The 21532-nt window shown below is 32.5% G+C and overlaps 1 protein-coding gene across 1 annotated transcript in view; it reads left to right on the plus strand.

The window, feature by feature from the left end:
* The first annotated feature begins 4360 nt into the window (after positions 1 to 4360).
* LOC143244833 (tyrosine-protein kinase transmembrane receptor Ror2-like) overlaps positions 4361 to 21532 on the plus strand; it is an 80292-nt gene continuing 63120 nt past the window's right edge. The window contains exon 1 of the mRNA XM_076490223.1: positions 4361 to 4816. Within this exon, the coding sequence (XP_076346338.1) occupies positions 4672 to 4816 (145 nt within the window). The 5' untranslated portion in view covers positions 4361 to 4671. The remainder of the gene's footprint in view (positions 4817 to 21532) is intronic.

Raw genomic sequence — 21532 nt, forward strand, 5'->3', positions numbered from 1 at the left:
TTTTAGTGCCTATGTTTGTTTCAGTGTAGTTTTCTTTTTTACCTTTGATGTATATTGTCGACTGTGTATTGTGCAAGCCCCAGTTGTTCTCGGAATTTGTAGAATATTCACTATTTTATTAAAACGCAATAAAACATTGTTGAAATTTCTAGACACTCGCGTGATTCCTATAAAACGTGACTAGCCAAGAGACAAAAAGTATTATTATTATTAGACAGCTACTGTAAGTGTGCTATAGGCCTTGGATGATATAAATGTGATTAACACCTATTCATCAGAAAACTACAGATTTGGACCAGAAAATTTTACAGGTTTCGAGCATTACAAACTGTTCAACTTTACTGAATTTTTTGACGTTATTCTTTCAATGAGGGCATTAAAAATCTTTATTGGTAAGAATTGCATAATACTTAACAATAGTGATTATAGTAGATTACGTTTTGTCTAAACAGTAATGTATAACAAATACTGAACTTTATAATTCATGTTAACAATAACTTTAATCATGCGATTTATAATTTCTGGTCCTTGGACTAGCTAGCCAGTTATTTCAAAATACACTTTGTCATTCTAATTTTATGGGTTTTTTTTTTAAATCTGCATTTTTCTTAACCAATACGGCCAGTGGCCTTGAATATCAAACACTTTTGACTATCACCCTTTATTTCATTGAACTTATGTGTTTCCTCAAACTTTGCTTTACTTATCCATTGCAACATGGTACTTTGCAAACCACATAGACTTAATCAACTCAGAACTGACCTTTGAATGAGTCAACCTTGATAAACAGAATGTTGTTCAGGTCAGTATCTTCAAGGTGTTGTAGAAGAAAGCTGCACACTTGATAACATACTGTCACGATTCTTTCTTATATGTGAAGTAATGTTAAACAGTTGTCAAATCTTCTAAAAGTATAATAGAAACAACAGTTAGAAATTTATACGTGTGTTTCATGATAGAAAATATGAAATTTCTGTTATTTTAAGTATTTTAATGAAGTAAACAGTTTGCCATTTATTTATTGTATTTAATTGGGGGCAATTATTGGTTTTGTATGACTTATGAAACATTAGGTGTCTTACAGAACATTGAAAGATGTTATGTATTCAACACTTTCACATGTTTTGTGGACTTTTACCAGTGATCATTGATTGTTTAGAAAGTGGATGAATAAGTAGTAAGTCACTCATTTATTATTCTTGGTTGCAGCAAATTGTATTAATACAGACCTTAAAATATAAAAAATAATAGTTTTAGCATAATTAAATCTAGACATTGATAACTTGTAGAAATACTGTCACAATATATTTGTTAAAATTCTATGGTAAAAATAGTAATTAAGGTCCGCCTTTTTAAGACACGTGCAAATTATTTTGTCATATAGTAATTGAGATTTTTAATTTTTAGGGCGATTTAAGTATATAGTCATGTATCATAGACATCGGATTTAGCAAGATATAGACCTTTTAGAACAGGAAATTTACTAATTTGGTAATGAAAATATTTAATTACTTGACTGAATAAGTTTTAATTATCGTATTTTCCTTACAGGGTTAATTAATGACAATGAAATGTGATGTCCCTTTTTATGACTCCACTTCTGCGAAACATGAGATAACGTAACACATTTAAATTATTTTACTGCATAAAGTCAAATCAGTAAACGTCATAATAAACGTTCTATTGATCATTTAAAATTGTTGAATAAAGTGCAATTAGTAAAAGTATAAGTTTTTATTATTGCATAATATCGATTTAAACCTACAGAAATGCTTTGTGTGTCTGGTAAAATGTATGTTGAGATCACGCAACAATAAATAATATGTCATGTCATTGGAAATACTCGATTGAGTGGTTTAAACACTTAATAAAGTAAAAATTTTATGCAGAGCTGACAAATCAAAACTTTATACTAAAATACCATTGGTAAAACTGTAGGACTAACCTGGTGATAACACGGACAACTTTTGATACCTCATGTAGAAATCTCATTGTAAAAATATCAAAGTCTCAATGCAGATAACTATTATAAATTGTTGTATCGTTCTTTTAAGGATAAATTAATTAGTGTTAAGTGTCCTCTTTATGGGATTACGATTATAAATGACTTAATTAGTTTGAGTTAAGCAACCTCTTTAGGACATAGTGGCCTGAAAACGTGTTCTTTACTTTTTGGTACTATTACTTGATGTTCCATCATGGTCGTCTGTCATGGCAGCTTAGTAACGCGGTCCTAACGACGCTTTTTCTGTTGGCAAATCTTGGAACTATGACCTTGTATACTCGTATAACGGCTTGTTATACGTTTGTTTCATATTTCAACTTAAATGACTAAGTCTAACCTTAAAACCTCAAATTCCCCAAACCCCCTTGATCCCCCACGATCCCATCGAAAATATTTTCTTCATTAACATTCTGTTGTGGTTATAAGCTTGGAGTGTATTATGACCACAATAAAATTAACAAGCATGTACAATGTATTACATTGAAAACCTGGCTTCACCAAAACTATCAGTTTAATACATGTTAATATATCTTGGTTACATTACTAGCCAACATGAATCGAAAACAGAAAATGACAAATTGTATATTATTGAGTGTCCATTTTTAGTCGCTACTAAGAATAGCGCCGAGTTTTTAAAGTACAATTTATTAGTTCATAGCTTGGTCTTATCTTTACCAATTTGAGATCTAATTACAGTTTTGGACACAGGAGGTCAAACCTTTTCGATTGATGTGTTCGATCACGCCCAAAGTTTCATAGCTTTTTTTTTTTCTAATCCTGCTTAAAATAACTTCAAAATGAAGATGGGCCAATAAAGATTCTAATGAGTAATAAAATCGAATCGTATACACGCGAACCCCACGCGTAATACTGTTGACACAAAAAAAATATAGCTAATAAAATGGGAAGGGGAATGTTTATACGTTAAGTTGTTCTAGTTCTGCCTAAAATAATTTCCAGTGCTGCAACTATTGCGAATTCACTCTTCTTTTGAAAATTTTGCGATAAATCTATATGAAAGAAGCTTTAAGTTTTAATGATTGCCGAATTTGTTTATAAAATTATATTGTACGGACTTAATTTAGAATATTCTGGTTTACGTGTGTTAGAATAAAATTTATTTATGCAAACTTATAAAATCTAAATATAACATATATGGCAAGTCTACAATTGATATGGCCCTAATTACATCCGCATCTAAGACTACACAATATAGTAACTGGTCAGAACCTGGATGAGAAATATAAACACAGCAGTTATATATTGGCATGGGCTGGTTGGTGGTCTCTGTTCGAGAGTCGTGCATTCAATTTCTTCTGATCGAACATACTTAATAGGTATATTTAACGAAACTTTAAGATATGTCAGTTAAATGAATATAGATCTCAGAAAAATGAGGCCCGATATGACCAGGCGTTTAAGGCAATTTACTCGTAACTGAGGGTCTCTGGTTCAAATTCCCGTCACACCAACCATACTTGCCCTTTCAGCCGTTGGGACGTTATTATGTTGCGGTCCATCCCACTATTCGTTGGTAAAATAGTAGTTCAAGAGTTGGTGGTGAGTGGTAATAACTAGCTGCCTTCTCTTTTGTCTTACACTGCTAAATTGGGGACGACTAACGCAGATAGTCCTAGTGTAGCTTTACGAAAAATTCAAACCAAAAGCAGAAAAATGAGATATCTTAAAACATTTTTTAAAACAAATCTGATGTTCTGTGAAAACACACTAAGCATAAATATTTTGTTAAGTTCCAGTATGTAGTTTTGTTACATAGTGTTTGTTTGTAGTTCAGCACAAAACTACATAAATAATTATTTGTTCTCTTCCTATTACAGGTACTGAGGCCCAATTTATCGCGTTATAAGTCTCCAGACATATCGCTTTGCCACAAGGTGGTTATTACATAACGACAAATGTGTTAAAATATATTTATTTATTTTCAAATCACTTAAAACTTTATTTCAACAAAAAATAACGTAGTGTGGGTAAAAAGTTTAAAACTGTATTTCGCAATTTTCTACATTTTATTTACAACTTGAACATTTTAAACAAACTTCTTGCACTTTCTTTAATTTACAAAATGCTTATGCTTATGAATAGCATCTCATCTGATTGCACTGAAATAGTTGGATTGATTTTTTTCATTGTTATTTCTCGCAATTTGTAAAATCCTGCATATGCTCAAGAGCGATTGTTCAGAAGAGTTCAAAATGCAGCCTTGTTCCCCTACGATTATGGTAATCGACATCACTACTTTAACAAAACTTACTGTACATAGATGGCATTACAACTTTTCCGTAGTGCGCAAGCGCATGAGAAAGAAAGAAAGCCAAGTGTATCGATGCCTTTTACGAAACGGATTTTGGGATCCGTTTTGACCAAGTCGTGAGCGTGTGTATAACTTTGTTATGCATGATATTGTATAAGGCTGTAATGTTTGTTAAAAAACTTCAATGTGAAGTCACGATAAATAGGATAATAATTTGAAAAACAAGATAAAAACAATGTACTGGAGTTATACCAGTATGCAATACTCGTGCATCTTGATTCAATAGTCAAGTTTGCAAAATAAAAAAAAAAATCTATAAAGTGAGATAGGTGTCAATACAAAGTAGAAACTAGATGTTTGCAAAAGAAGTACTCGTGTCGAAATTCAGTCATAGATGATCGCGGCACGGCGTTGTGGTAAAAATGACTTGACCCATGTAAGAGCAAGTCGCCGTATCGTACATTCTTCGTGGTCGAACACTATCTTATCTTTGGCTGTTGTGAGTGGGATCGTGATGGTCGTCACTGGAAACGGATCCCGTAAGTGTTTAAAACTTTTTATTAGTAGTATTATTGAAACTTGGAAAAAAATATTCTAGAAACATTTTCGTCGTTTTAGTAGCTAAAATTAATTTATGAAAGTGCTGATACTGTAATTCTCTAAAGTTGCATGCTAATTATTTTACTTTTCGGAAAAGATGTTTGTTAATTTCACGGTTTTCGTTTTACTTTCATCAGTATAGTAGCCCAAGAGTTGGCGATGGGTGGTGATGACTAGCTGCCTTTCCTCTAATCTTACATTGCAGAATAAGATACGGCTACCGCAGATAGCACTCGTGTAGCTTTGCGCGAAATTCAAAACAAACCAAACCTTAAGTACCTTAAATATTTTTAAAATGTGGAAAATTTTAATCTAAATAAACTAAAATATTTCATCATAAAATACATTACTGTAGATTTATTCCAAAGTACAGGTATACACAATTTACTCATTTTCAATATTTTCTGAAGTTATTTGTTTCAATGTAAATTTCTTATCTATGCATAGCTTGAAATTAGTGTTTTGAGCAATACCAGCCTACAAGTTACAAGTAGTCATAAGAATTTAATGTTTTTTATCATGTAAGTATTCTTTATCAGTAAGATACCAACTTTACGGACAGCTAGCGCAGATAGTCCTTGAGTAGCTTTGCGCGAAATTCAAAACAAACATACTAATTCAGTAAACCTTTAGTTTATATTCTCGTTTTGGCTGCTAATCTTTCTGTTTATGATACATAACATAATAATTCTATGCACATAAAAACTAAAACATATAGTTGTTGTTCTAATATTATCTCACGAGTTTCTAAAACCGAAGTTAGATCTCAATCTATATAATGCTCAAACAATTCGAAATAATCTCCATAAGGCAAAAATATAATAATAATTAAACTATTTTTCAGTATTATAAAAATGATATATTCATGAAACTAACCAACTAACTCGTAGCCACTTCCCCAATATACCGTTAAATGGATTGTATTATTGTTCTTTCCAATACACTTCAATAAAAGCATCGCGATAGAATAAAAAAGCTTTCCATTTTGTATATTTTAATTTTTGAAAATGAATCGTACCCAATCAGTTGCATATCACATAGACCAGTTGAACCTTACTTTCAGAATGGATTTGGAAATTGATTCATTTATTTTATGAGGTATAACGAGCACTCCATTGTCATTTCTGATTTTGTACACATAATACATTCAGTGTGAAGCGGTTGGAAAGACCTCTAAACTACACCTTCTCAGCAGCGAAATAAAAGTCCACCCAATCTATCTCATACCAAAATTCCTCTGCTGCTAGGCTTTCCACTTTGGATAAGTATGTGTAGATTTAAGTCAGACTCGTAATGCCTATAAATTTAATATAATGTAAATTTGTGGGATGAGGTTTATACTTTGAAAAGACAGTGTTTGATATTAACACCATCAATCCTGGTTTTTGTTCATTTTTCAAAAATAATCTCCGCAGAGATGCCAACCATTACGATTTGAGCATAATCATTACGATTTTGGTGTATACATTACGACTATACGCTCATACAGACAAACATTACGACTTGTTGCAACTCTCAAATTATTATATATTATATAGGTCTCTACAATAAAGTGATAAATTGTTCCCCCAGGGCTTGAAAGGGGTGAAAATAAAATTTCTAGTGAGATACAAATAAATTTTGATAATAAGTAAAAGACAATCCAAATGGCTACTTGCGATAATCATGTTTGTGCTTGAAATGATAAAAATATTTGTATCTTCGACGTCTACCAATAGCTTGAGTGCGGTGCTTCTCCATACTGGGTACGTGGGAGAATCCATAATTACGTCATCAGTGCTTGTCAGCCAATCAGGGCTCGCGTAGATGGCTATTTCTCGTTTTCTAAGCAGCATAGAAACACCAATGCGATCGTTCACAAGTTGGAAAAAAAGAGGCCTAGTTCACCAGATTGTCTTGTTTATGGCAAATCTAAAAGGACTAAAACTGTGAATCAAAAATTTAGGAAAGAGTATAGTGCAAAATATCTGGTCATTGCATCAAAAGCCAGTGACAGTCGTGCATTTTGTATAATTTGTCACATCGATTTTTCTGTGGCGCATGGCGGGATAAACGATTGTTCCAGACATACAAAATCGCCATCTCACCAATAAATAATAATAGTTATAATAATAATACAATAACAAATAGCTTAGAGACATTGGTCAACCCTAGTAGCCACAAATGATAAAGGGCTCTGTCTACAATCATTACGCTCAGTCATTTGAAATAGTTGGCATTTCTGTCTCCGATAGCCTTTTGATTGACAGGCTATACATAAACCTGATTGTTACTGTAACGAAATCCATTTTTAAAGTGAAATAAACAAACATTACTCTGAACAATTTAAACTACTGCACAGAAGTATGAGGTTAAAATTGTAAGACAAAACAAGTTAACGTTGGAATTACATAAATACCCCAAATTTCCACAAAATTCTGTTATGACAGACTTAATATTTTTTATTATTATTCCCATTAGATAAAAATGAAATTCAGTAATATAACTGAAATAAATCTAAGTACTACTGAATTTATATAAAACCAGTATTACTAAAATTTAACGCCCGTTTCTTATTTCGTATCAAATGTTTAGTTACATTAAGATTAACACACGTGCTTGGCTGGTGTTTACAAGAGACCCCTGATGAGGGAATTTGGACAAAACAAGTGTTCCAGTGCAAGCAGATATCAGCACCTTTGGGATGCTTTTGATAACTACACCAAACATTTTTTGACAACACTGTGTGATAACTCTGTCTATTGATATACATATTTATATAAACATTTATGTGTTTGCATGTGTATAAGACAAAAGTGAAATTGCGCAAGAACCTGAAAATGAAGTATTGACCAAGATCACTACTATTAGAAAATAAGAAGATCTAATATCAGAAAGCGGTTATCAGGCAGATGGTAGCACTGCCTATGTAGGGATAACTCATACTGTTCATCGAAATGATATTTCAAATATATATCTCATTATGTCATAAGAACTTTACAATACTATATAGCGTTTCCTTTTATAACAACATCTGTGTAATGATTAAGTTACGAGCTCTGGGAATGTTTGTGGATATCATAGCAAATAGTTTGCATTTCTTGTTCTTTTTTTCTGCTTCTTTTTTATTTCACGTAATTCAAAACAATGTAGTCAACATATTTCACTGAGGTGATATACTTTCAAACAGAATATCCACTTCTATAAATATTTAATAACTGGTAGTAATTTAAAAACAATAATAATTCTAGTATAAATAATGCTATCATTACCCCTTGACGTCAACTTTCTTACAGAAAGGTAGTGTTCTTTATCTATCTGTGGTTCATAGTTGATTATTTTATAAAGTTTTTAATGAACTACATTGCAGTTTTACTAACAATTAAATGTATAATTGATTAATTTTTTTTAACACTGAGATCGTTTTCAGGGAACCATGATATATATTTTTTGGAACAGTAGAAATATACTTACTCATTACATTAGGCACGAATTACTTTTATTTCTGTATAATTTAATAATTCTGAAAATAGTAATGAACATTTAATATGTTTATATCGTCATTTAAAAGTTTTTTCTATATGGTGATATAATAACTGTCTGTTGTAAATTATTACAAATTTAGAAATATAAAACTCAGAGTGTTAAGAATCATTGAATAGCTAGTGTACAGAAAGTTATTTAAAAGTATAGAAACTCATATTAATTACTTTATTAGTTATCGCTGTTTGTTTGTTTGTTTGGAATTAAGCAAGAAGCTACACAATGGGCTATCTGTGTTCTGCCCATCACAAGTATCTAAAGCTGAGTTTTAGCGGTGTAAGTCCGCAGACATACCGTTGTGACACTGGGGGCATTGTCAGGGATTTAATAATATGAGTTCAAATTTTTTTACAGTAGGTTTCCATGATTTGTTGGTGATGAATATGAACAATAAACTGACAGCACACATTCCACTTGTTTAGAAATAATATATATATATATATATATATATATATTCAAAAAAGGTGAAACGTATGTACAAAAATTCTTTACACTGTAGGAAATCAGTTTTATATAAAATTCTAAATAATTTTTTTCTTTAAAAAACAATAACAACGTTTCTCAAACGTCCAAACAGGTTGATTTAATTACTTTCGAATCCAATCGAGAAGACGAATTATTATCAGTGAATAATTTACCTACCTTTCCCTGTGTTTTTCCACAGTTGTATCCTGAACTTAAACAGTTGTTTCCTTTTCGTCAAACTCCACATAAGCAGGCTCAGTTACTTTAGAATAACCTTTGACAAGACAAATTATTCTTTTTATCTCTGTTAAATTATGAAACTAGTTTCAGATATTTCCCGTCACAATTACACTAATAATTACACAATCTAACTTCATTTTTACTGATTTTAGTTATTCTTTCACTTAACTTGTTGGTTATCATAATTGTATCCAGAGCTTTAAATAATTGTCTCAAGTGTGGAGAAAGATAACGTCAAATTATCACAACCATTGAACTACACAAATAGCATATAACTTACCGAGTTACGTAACGAAAGATAACTATCGCGTTTAAAATAATTAACTTTAACACTCTTGTTATAAAATCTAAATAATAAATAAATATTAGATCACTAAATGAACTCAGTAGTGACTTTTGCACTAAAAAATTTTGCATATCCATCACTGGTGTCTCTGCAAATGTGGAAAGAAAGGGCAGAACATTTTAAAGAAGAGAAGCTTTACTGATCATCAGGGAAGTGTAAAAATTCTCGCAGTAGGGCGTTTAGAACAGTAACAGGTTCAGAATTAAACCGCAATTTGATCTAAACCAACCCTTTCATTTACAAAGGAAGACTATAGTTATGAAAGAAGATATTTTAATTAGAAGGCCACCATGACGAAATTGAGCTGGTGCCGTTAAATATACCATAAACTTAAGAGTGTAAGCAAAGAATAATAGGTAATATGTCAACTACACTACATCTGCCGTATCCGCTCCAACAATGAACCATTTTCATCCACCAGCGCTCATTTAAGGTTAAATGAAGGTTCACAAATTAGGATCTTTCATCTTCTAGCCATATACCGAAATCAATAGCTGTTGTAACGAATTTTATATTTTTCTTTTGTTTTAATACCTACGTTTATTTCAGTTTGATGCATGTGATGTATATTTTTGGCTGTGTATTGTGCAAGTCCCGCCTGTCCTCTTAATTTTTAGAAGATTTTCGAGTGTAAGAATCAACAATATGTGTTTTACGAAAACACTACCATATCTTCGAATATTCTTGAACATTCGAGAATCTCCCCTTAAAATATATAAACCGACGTGCCAAGAGTCAGAATAAGATATTGTTCGGACGCTGCATTCATTACACTTTAAGCCTCAAAGGTTGCAATTGTGATCAACGCCTATTAATCTCAAAACTACAGAATTTTACCAGGAACATTTATAAACTTCCAACATTACAAACTTCAGTTAATTAACTTCTGACTTTTCTTTTTCTACAAGGACATTAGATATTGTCGGAGGAGGATAAAACTGACGTGTGAAGAATTGAACAAGCTAGCATACCCGTCAAATAAAGTTTAACGGTGCATCAACATAAAATTAATTTGCTTGTCATAGACCTGGACTGTTGATAAATTACTTAGTTCCATACCAGACAGAAGACTGAATATTGTTGTGAGTTTGTGAAACTTTTGTATATAAATTATTATTTGTAATGACTGTTTCTAATAATCGTTATTATAAATTGTATTGCTATTTGTATGTTAAAATATATTTGTTTTTTTGTGTATCAGTCTTATTGGCAAATATCATAAATCTGATAGATATTAACATTTAATTGACTTCTAAATTTAAATTAAAATTTTCGGCTATTTGAAATCGTATTACTTAACGTACATAACACAATAAATCGGAGACTCGTCCGAGATAAATTATAATACGTGACGCTGTTTTCACGAGGAAGATGACCAAAGAAACTGGATTCACTACACAATTCTCCACTACATGTTGTGAAGTGTCCTAACGCAGGTCCAACAGACTATTGTGCCTTTGGTCTTCTTAAGCTCACGCTCAAGTCGTAGATCTAAAACACTAGCCACTTCATATAATGTTGTACAAGACGATTGGGACAGTATTAACATGTTTTCTTCTTAATGAATTTTGATTTTATAGAAATATCTCTGCGAGCCATTGTTAAGAAACGGACGGGGTATGACTGCCGGCAAAATTGCGAATTATAATACTAGAATGTCGAATTTAATCTCTTTTGTAATGGCCCGGCATGGCCTAGCGCGTAAGGCGTGCGACTCGTAATCCGAGGGTCGCGGGTTCGCGCCCGCGTCACGCTAAGCATGCTCACCCTCCCAGCCGTGGGGGGTGTATAATGTGACGATCAATCCCACTATTCGTTGGTAAAGAGTAGCCCAAGAGTTGGCGGTGGGTGGTGATGACTAGCTGCCTTCCCTCTAGTCTTACACTGCTAAATTAGGGACGGCTAGCACAGATAGCCCTCGAGTAGCTTTGTGCGAAATTTCCAAACAAACTCTTTTGTAATAATAATACAAATAAACAAAAAATGACAGCTAGAGCGATTTGAACTTACTGCATTTTAAACACAAAACACCTGCTTTCGCTTTACATAAAATAGTAAATAACATCTACTTTATTTTCTAACAAATAAGTTGGTTGAGTTATATATTTCTAGCTTATTCTGCTTTTCATGCGTATATTATAAGCTTCATCAAATCCTGGCAGTGTTTCAGATTCTGTCACATCATCCCGATACATTTACAGTCTACAATAGGAGTTGAATTAAAATATCAAAATGCTGAAGTGAATACACTACAATAAGTCTGCATTTTCCAAGGTACTTTTCTGTTGTTAAGAAGAAGGAAGATAATTTTCATAAAACGTAATATTACACGTACATATCAAATACCGTAACAAGAAATCTGAGTTAAGAAAATGTCGTGATGCACTACCAACTGTTTGCAGGAAACACGTCTGTTCCCTGTCGAGTTTTGTTGCTAAAACCTTTATAGACGAAGTTTATATAATATTTTTTATAGCTTTAGAAACTCGTTGAGAAATAATAAGAATGTAAAAAGTCAAGAAACATTAAATTTACAAATATTAAATGTATCCAGACGTTGTCAACACAAATATTTTCATTTATACTTGTATACAGTAGCGAGATCAAAATATTCCAACAAAATAAGAAATATCTTCTTTTTTTTTTAGTCTTGCTGGATTGAGATAGTAAACTTCCCTAATCCATGTTTAACAGTAGTTCAATAAAGAGTTATTGGTCCAGTGATGATCTGGAACGGACACATATTAATATTAGGTCTTCAAGAATAAGAGTGAGGGGAATATCGCGAAAAACAGAAAAGGTCGAGCAGTTAAAAAAAAAAAAAAAAAAAATTTTGCCCCTAATAAATTCTAACGATTATTGTTAACACTACTTTTCGGCAGTAATTTATTCACTTTACATAGCTGTCAGAGATCAATGACAAAGACATCAACCACCTTTTTTGTAAGGAAATTGACCTGTATATGAATACGTTATTTAGCATTCAGGACTTACGTAGTTACGACGCTCTTCGTTTGTCGGTTTGTTTTTTTCAGTTGCATATTTTTAATATAGATATATATGTGGTTACGGTTGTGTTAACTGTTCCAGTATTAATATAAATTATGACAAGTAATGTACTATGGGATTTATCGCAACTTTTTTGTATATGTTTCGGAAACAAATTTTAAACCAACAATTCGCTGCAACTAATTACTTTATTTTCAGTTTTGTTTTTGTTAAATTGGGACTAGAAGTTATTATCGTATTTCGCCATTTTTTATGTTGTAATAATGTTCCTCATACACAGGGAAGAGCAGTTACATGAGATTAAATACTTAATTTGGACATCAGTATTCATAAGGAATAACAATGAACTATATTAGCCGTCCCTAGTTTAGTAGTGTAACACTAGGGGGAAGGCAACTAGTCAACACCATCCATTTCCAACTCTTGGGCTACTCTTTTACCAACGAATAATGGGATTGACCGTCATATTATAATGCTTTTTTTGGTGAAAGGGCGAGCATGTTTGGTGTGACGGGGATTCGAACCCGCGACCTTCAGATTACGAGTCGAATGCGTTAACCACCTGGTCATGCCAGGCCTACACGAAAAGGTTTCCTATAGTGTAACACTATCAATATCAACTTGTACTGTTAGAACAACACAAACAGGGCTAACTACCTCATACGGTTTTCTGCAGAAGTTTATTCTACTGTCAGTACAAAACGAATTTGAACAGAACTTAAGTGTTTTTTGCCATTAAAACCGTGCACGAATGTTTGAATCAGTAATGAGTGTGGGTGAAAACTACCAAATGACAGGTTTTGTTATCTCTTACGAATGATGAATATTGCACTTGAAAAAATATTGGCTTTGGCCAGTATTGGTTGGTGATAAGTTTCTCCCTTTCGGGGAGCTGTTCTTTTTTAATTGCTGTTAGTGATAGATTCTCAGGTCTTTAAGTACTGACGCTTGCTCTCGTGGGGTTTGGTTTGTTTGGAATTTCGCGCAAAGCTGTACGACGTCTACCTTAGCCGCCCTAATTACTCATTACCACCCACCGCCAACTCTTAAACTACTCTTTTAACAACGAATAGTGAGGCCATAACATTATAATGTGACGGGGATTCGAACCCTCGACCCTCAAATTACTAGTCGAGTGCCTTAACCGGTTTTCTGGCCATGGCGAACCTTGCTCATTGGGAATTTACTGTCATTACTATAGACTAGTATAGAGATCCAGACTGGTGTAAGGAAGTTTGATAATTGTTTACGGCGACAAAACGAAAATAATTTTACTAATTAATCCATTTTTTAAAGTCGCTGTACGTTGGTAATATTACCTCTTTTTGTTGTATTTTCCGTAGTTGATAACTTCTGATACAGGTAGCCGGTAGTTGATCTTAAGTTCATAATTTTGAAGTGATAGACTAGAGAGAGAGGGCAGTTAATCAACACTACCCGCCGTTAAATTTTGGACTACTCTTTCCCAACCGAAAAGAGGGATTTGACAATTATTATGCACCCACTATGAAAAAGTAGAGAGTGACTTTTTTTTTTTTTTCAGCAGTAACGAAACACGAAGTACAGAATCTTAGATTAATAGTCCGCAAACTAACCACTGAGCTGCGCTCGATTTGGTGGCGAATGGAAAGTTGAGTGGAACTTTGAGTTTCCTTTCCAATACATTGACTACTTTCTCTTTTTTGTATGTTTTTTCGATGGAGCGCAGAATAAAGTATATACCTTATTTTTACCTTTATGAGGAAGTATATGAAGTACAAAATAGCTGAAGAGTGTTACAATTGAGAACAGTGATAAGTTTATGTTTATGTATTCATACATTCTAAGACAAAATCTAGATATTACATAATAATAAAAAAGAAACAAATGCTGTTCTTATTAAGATTTCAGGATTCTACATCAGTTGTCCTCGCTGGTACAGCAGGAAGTCTACGGATTTACAATGCTAAAATCAGGGGTTCGATTTCCCTTGATGGACTTAGCAGATAGTCCAATGTGGCTTTGCTATAAAAACTCACACACACACGCACACTTTACATTAATATGGTATTTCCCTGCCCATACATAATAGATATCCATACATTTAGAATAATTTCTGTAAAAGTATTAAAGGCATTTATAGATGAAAATATTAGTGGGCATTAGTATTTTTAATAATTTGTTAATGGAAAATAAAGAACGCTAGAAAATCAGAATAACTGACGAAGAATCGTTTCAAATTTCAACTACAAAATGTCTGAACATTTTGAAATGGTACAAAACAAAGATTCTTTATATTTGTCTTCATCTTGAAGATAGATGAAGTAGATTAACTTTTATCAGTTGATTTTATTTTCATCTATGGCTTTTAAAATGTTGGTTCAATAATGTACTTTTTTATGTTCAGTACTCCTAGTGAGAATTTTGTGAACTATTCTAGTATAATTTTTGTTAGACCCTCCCGCTGGTTTGGAGTAAATTAGATATCTTATAACGTTAAAAATCGGGTTTCGATAACCGTGATACTCAGAGCACAGATAAGCTCACTGTGTAGTTTTGTGCTTAATAACAAGCAAGCAAACAATATATATATATAAACAATGTGTATATATAAATGTCAAACTATGAATAATAGTTACCATTTTTATTCTGTATTAATATTGGCCCGGCATGGCCAGGTGGTTAAGACTCGTAATCTGAGGGCCGCGAGTTTGACTCTCCGTCACACCATACATGCTCGTCCTTTCAGCCGTGGGGGCGTTATATGCTACGATCAATCCCACTATTCGTTGGTAAAAGAGTAGCACAAGAGTTGGCGGTGGGTGGTTATGACTAACTGCCTTCCTTTTAGTCTTACACTGCTAAATTAGGGACGGCTAGCGCAGATAGCCCACGAGTAGCTTTGCGCGAAATCCGAAAGAAATTAAATCTGTTTTAATAATACTTTAAATTTGCATACAGATGGTAATCTAATCAGAATCTTTTCAATGTCATTCATCATACAGGTACACATTATAAATCATGTCCTTTGAAATGAAAAAAAAATTCTTTTTTTCTCGAAAAAAATATAGTCATAACGTCGGTCAAAGTCCTTATAAGCTTCAGATTTTGGATGAGTATAGCCTGGCTGTTAGCGTGCCTGAACTTTGAATATGTGGATTTAAGTTCCAAAAGTTGTTCCACATTTTGAATCTGCAAGTGCACTATAAGCGTAATAACTAAACCTTACTATTCAGTCAAAAGGAGTAACTCCAGAGTTAGTGGTGGGTGCAGTTCATTAGTTGCTTTCTCTCTAGTTTGCCCCCCAGTGGCACAGTGGTATGTCTGCGGACTTACACACTAAAAACCGGGTTTCGATACCCGTGGTGGGCAGAGCACAGATAGGCCATTGAGTAGCTTTGTGCTTAATTCTAAACAAACAAACTCTCTAGTTTATCAGCACAAATTTAGCGATAGCTAAGTGTAATAGCCCTTTTGTATTCATTTTGTGATTGATTTTTTTAAAAAAGCTTTACTATGATTTTCTGACTGAACCATCAATTATTGTGAATGTACACTTAAAAGCTGTTATTATATAATGTGTGATAATATAGACATTTATTTTGATACAAAATCACTCTTAGAGGTAATGTACATTGGACCTACAGTTTGTTTTAGTTGCAATGTTGGTTCTGTAATGATAGACTGTAAACTATTCACATGTGATACTAACACCACATTTAAATTGCGCGGGAGTGGTTTAGGTTTTAAATATTTTATATAGTTTCTAAAATAAAGAAACCTTGGTCACTTGTCCCTTATGTTTCATTTATGGTAATCTAAGATATAAGATTTTTCTGGCTAGTCTTATGATATAACATAACAATAGCTAATCTCGATATTTTATAAGATTTTGGCAAAAATTATTTGGAGTTTGTTTGATTTATTCAGATTTTAATTTCTCCTGAATTCAAATACTAGAATATTTGTTACACAAATTGGGGTAGATTCCATTCTACCTTGAGAAATATGATTCGGACTTACTATATTTTATAAACTAATGAGTTTTCTTAAATAGCATAGTAGTAAATCTTGAAATTTTGTTCACAAATGTTTCAAGAAGTTTGTAAAATGTGATTTTTCTCATATGTAATAACTATTTTACATCAGGATATGATGAAACATGAGTTCTCTATATGAAATAGAGATTTGTTAGAAAGAATATTCATTTTGCGTAATTTAACCATAAAATACTGAGCTTGACCTTTATTTATAAATTAAGAAATGTTAGTAAATAATATCATATAGTATTTTAAAGTTTTGTTAACAAATGTTTCCATAAGTGTGTCCGAAATTTTATTAAAGATATTGTATTAATCTACGATGAGAAGCGAGTTTCATATAACAAATTAGAGAACTCTGGAGATTTTTATACATTCGATGAAGTTTAAATGAAAGATAAGTCATGTAAATATGGTCGAGCTATATGCTTCGGCTGTAGATTGCGAAACAGATTTTGTCAACCCAGAAGTAGCCTTTGTCATGCACGTCAATAACCCGTTCTATGTGTCATTATATCTGAATATATGTATATATTTATTGTTTCAAAAACAGTATATTTGCTATGACGATACTATATATCATTATATCTGAATATATATATATATTCACTGTTTCAAAAACATTATATTTGCTATGACGACTACCTAAGAATAGAGCAGTGTCAGAGTTTTTCTGAAATGCAACTAAACTCATATGATGGACCAGTTTTTCATTTTATTCTAAGTAGACTGCAACACTTTTGACAGTTTTTCGAGCACAACATGAGTTTTATATATAAGCATAAAATACTGTTTTTCAATTTATCTTTCAAGCGAAATAATAAAAAATTGTAACACTGGTGATGTTTTTTTCTGTATTTGACAAGCAACTAATTTCAAATGTACATAAAAATTTGAAAGATGTAGAAAGGAACATGTAATATATATTCAATGTGACTAATGAGCAAGGTGGTCAACTGGTTAAGTTGAAAATCTCACAGCCCCACACTGTATGTATGACCACGTGACACTGCAAACAGTCTTGTCTTAACGTCAGTGTTAACACCGTTTGTGTCTGAGTTTTGTAATTTTTATACTTGTGTTTCCAGATTGTACGCATGTGATGTGCTATCAGTGATTTTACTTTAGACAGTCCGAAAGTTCTGGTATTTTAAATAATAGTAATGAGTAACTTGCTCATTTATTATATTTAATAGTAGTACAAATATTGGTTATATTTTAATTTCTCTCACATAAATAATATATATGGTTTGTGAAACATTGAAATATACGTGTTCCATACTTTCAATGTCAGTTAAAAATTGTCTATATTGTAAGACAGATGTGTAATAGATTTACTGATGTATATTTATTTTCGTGCCTACGTTTGTTTCAGTGTAGTTTTCTTTTTTCACATGTGATGTCTATTTTTTGACTGCACGTTCTTGAAATATGTAGAAGTTTTTTTGAGTGCAAAAATCAACAGTGTATGTACTAGTGATTGACAATATTGTTGCCAAGCGAACTTTGGTGAGTGTTCTAGATTCTCGCGTGATTTATATATAAAAAACCATCGCGCTGAGAAACAAATGGTATTAGTATTTGACAGCTATAATTTTGATTATCGTCTGTTAATCGGACAACTACAAAATTTGACCAGGAACATTTATAGATTTCGAACATTACAAACCGTTCAATGAATTACTTTAGACGTCATTAAATATCTTCATTGGTTAGAAGTAAACTTGTATGCAATGTGAGGCCAATCAAGAAATGACAGCTAGCTAGCTTAAGCAAGGTGTGATAGTATTAACTCAAAATTAATTTGCTCGACGTGGATCGGGATTTCCAATAAAATATTCAGTTATAGACTGGATACAAGACTCGGTATTGTCCGTAAGATCGTAAAACTCGTGTATATAAACCAATATTTGTAATAACTGTTATTATAAATTGTATTGTTTTTAAGGTTGTATATTAAAATATATTTGTTTTAAATGTGTGTTTATGTTTACTTATTGCAAAGCCGTATGAGGCTATCTGTTGTATTTACCAGGGGAATTGAACCTCTGATTTTAGAGTTGTGAATCCATAGACTTATCGCTGTCCAGCAGGGGACATTTGTGTTATGAAATAAAATTTTGTGTAACGATCTTGTTCGCAAATATTATAAATGTAATGCATATTACCATTTAATTAAATTTTAAACTCAAATTTTCGGTTATGTATAGTAATAATATAAAATACTTAACTTACACAATATAACAAATTGGAGACTCATTTGAGATAAATTGTAATACGTAACATAATAAATTGGGAGCACGTTTCTGAATCGGAGAAAAAATTCAAAATAAATTCAAATTCAAATCTTAACTCAGTTTGTATTCATCGGTGCCAAGAAGATTCGATCGTGTCTTATTATCAAGGTTTTCTTGTATTACCCTCCTTCGAACAACAAAAAATATAAGAAAAGTCAATTGCTTGAAATTGCCAAAATTTTAGAATTAAAAATTTAAAAAATCAATGAGAAAAATGAACTAAAAAGTGTATTGTTGATGATGATTTGTTGTCTGAGGAATATTTTAGTGTCTTCACTAGCGAATCAGAGTTGAGTGATAAAGATAAATTAGAAATCTAGTTAAAAATTCAAAATAATGGAGCTCGAACAAACTTTTATCGAAGCAGTGAGAGAAAGTAAACGTCTCGAAGTTAAACAAGACCATATCGAAGCCCAGAACAAGTAAGCCTATGTCGAAGCGAAAAGAGAGAGTAAACGTCTTGAGGCTGACGAAGCCCATATCCAAGCCAAGAAAGAAATTAGGCTGAAAGAAATGGAAATTAGACTCAACTTCGATCGACAAAGGTAAAGTGACAACTTTGTACTCAATCGATATATAAAGGTAACATCCTTTGATGAAAATGAAATTGATAAATATTTCCAACATTTTGAGAAAATGGCCTAAACCATGGAATGGCCAACCAAAAATGGTTATTATTGTTACAAAGTGTTTTGACCGGTAAATTCCAAGAAGCTTGTGCTACTCTCTTTCTAGAAGATTGAATCAATTATGATAAGATTAAAGCAACTATCCTGAAAACATAAAAATTAGTACCGGAGGTTTATCACCAAAGTTTCGAGCTTATTGTAAGCAAGATAGCCAAACTTATATGGATTTCGCCATGAAAAAAGGTTTATTTTAATTGATGGTGTAATTCATTGCATACTGACAACAGTTTCGACAAAAGAACGCAATTGTGTCTAATTCAAGAATTTAAACGCTGTACAAGTGACGACCTCAAAATTTATTTGGATGAAAGTAAAGTTGAAATACTACAGGAAGCAGAGGCTGTTTCCGATGATTACGCTTTAACTCATAAAATCACTTTTCATAAAAAAGAAATTCCTACTACTCAACAAAAACCTGTACCTATTCATTCCATTAAAATTGAGGATTATTCTAAAAAATTCAGTTCTTCTAGTTCGAAATCTGTAGAGAATCAGAATAAAACTTTATTAAAATAATCGAAACTTGTCTGCCAATTTTGTAAAAACATGGTTATGTTATGTCCGATTCTTAGAGTTTGAAAAAGAAAAAACAACAATAGAAGCAACAGCCAGTGTGTTTATGTCCTCACATGCACGTAGTTTCACCACATCATCCAGTGTTGTTGGTTTGGCCACTGATTAAAAGGCTGCTGTTGTTAGGGAGGAATTTAGACCTCTGTCTATTGGTTCTGTGTCTTTGACAAATGACACTGACAATCCCGTGTTCATACGTATATTATGTGACACTGGGGCGACTCACTCATTGTTGTTAGAAACTGTACTACCTTTAGATTCGAGTTCTGCCACTGATGAGTTTGTAATTTATCAGGGTATTGAGGGTGATTTTGTTAATGTTCCTTTCCATATCATTTATTTAACATAAGGCCTAGTTTCGGAACCAGTTGTGGTTGGCGTAAGACCTACTCTGCTAATTAAGGATGTATCGTTATTGTTGGGAAAAGATTTGACTGAGTGAAAAGTTGTTGACAAATCCAATGTGGTTATGAGCTGATCACTGTTTCGTCTAAGAATGATATTGTTGTTGAGGAGAATACAGAATTGTTTCCCTTCTGTGCTGTGACTCGAGCTCTGGTTAAGAAATTAAGCCAGAAACAAATGATAGGGGTGTGTTAAGAGGAATATATTATGGATTTGTCTCAGAAATATTTTGGACATGAAGAGGATCTTGTGAATAATTGTCTTACCGACAATTAATGTATAACTCAATCACTTGCCTCTTGAGGAGAAAAATCAACTTGCTAGTTTATTGATTGAACATAAGAGTATATATATTTTCGGACGTTTTTAATCAAACCAACATTACTGTTCAACATGTAGGTGATGCTTTTCCTATAAAATATCCTTAGCATGTGAATCCAATCAAGCTGATAACGTGCATAAAGAAATGTCGTATATGCTTAAAAATGGCATTATATAATCCAGTAAAAATGACTGGTCTTCCCCTTGTGTACTCGTTTCTAAGTCTGATGGTTTAGCTATATTCTATACAGACTTTCACAAAGTGAATAGTTTGACAAAAACAGATTCTTATCCCATTCTACCAATGGAAGATTGTTTTTCTTCTAACTGACATAGTAAAATAAATTTCTGTGTTTGTTATCTATGATGGATTATACCACTACAATATAATACCATTTGAGATGAAAATTCTCAGGTAACATTTCAGCAAATGATGAATCAATGTATCAACAATCTGTCAAATGACGGTATGTTGATGATATTATAATTTACAATAACATCTGGAAAGAACACTTATATGTATTACGTAGTGTTTTTGAGAGGCTTGGAAAGCTAATATCACTGTATATTTATTTGGCTAAAAGTGACTTTTATAAGACCAAAATTGTTTACTTAGGTTATGAAGTAGGTCACAGTCAAGTTACTCCAATTCAAGCCACAGTTGTTCGCATTGTGAATTATCCAAAGTTTGATGAGATTTTTGGGAATGGCTGGTTATTACAGAAATATTTGTTAAAATTGTGCTATCATCACTATACCGTTAACCAAC

This window comes from Tachypleus tridentatus, chromosome 2 (genome assembly GCF_004210375.1).
Source record: "Tachypleus tridentatus isolate NWPU-2018 chromosome 2, ASM421037v1, whole genome shotgun sequence".
In the NCBI taxonomy this organism is placed as follows: domain Eukaryota; kingdom Metazoa; phylum Arthropoda; class Merostomata; order Xiphosura; family Limulidae; genus Tachypleus; species Tachypleus tridentatus.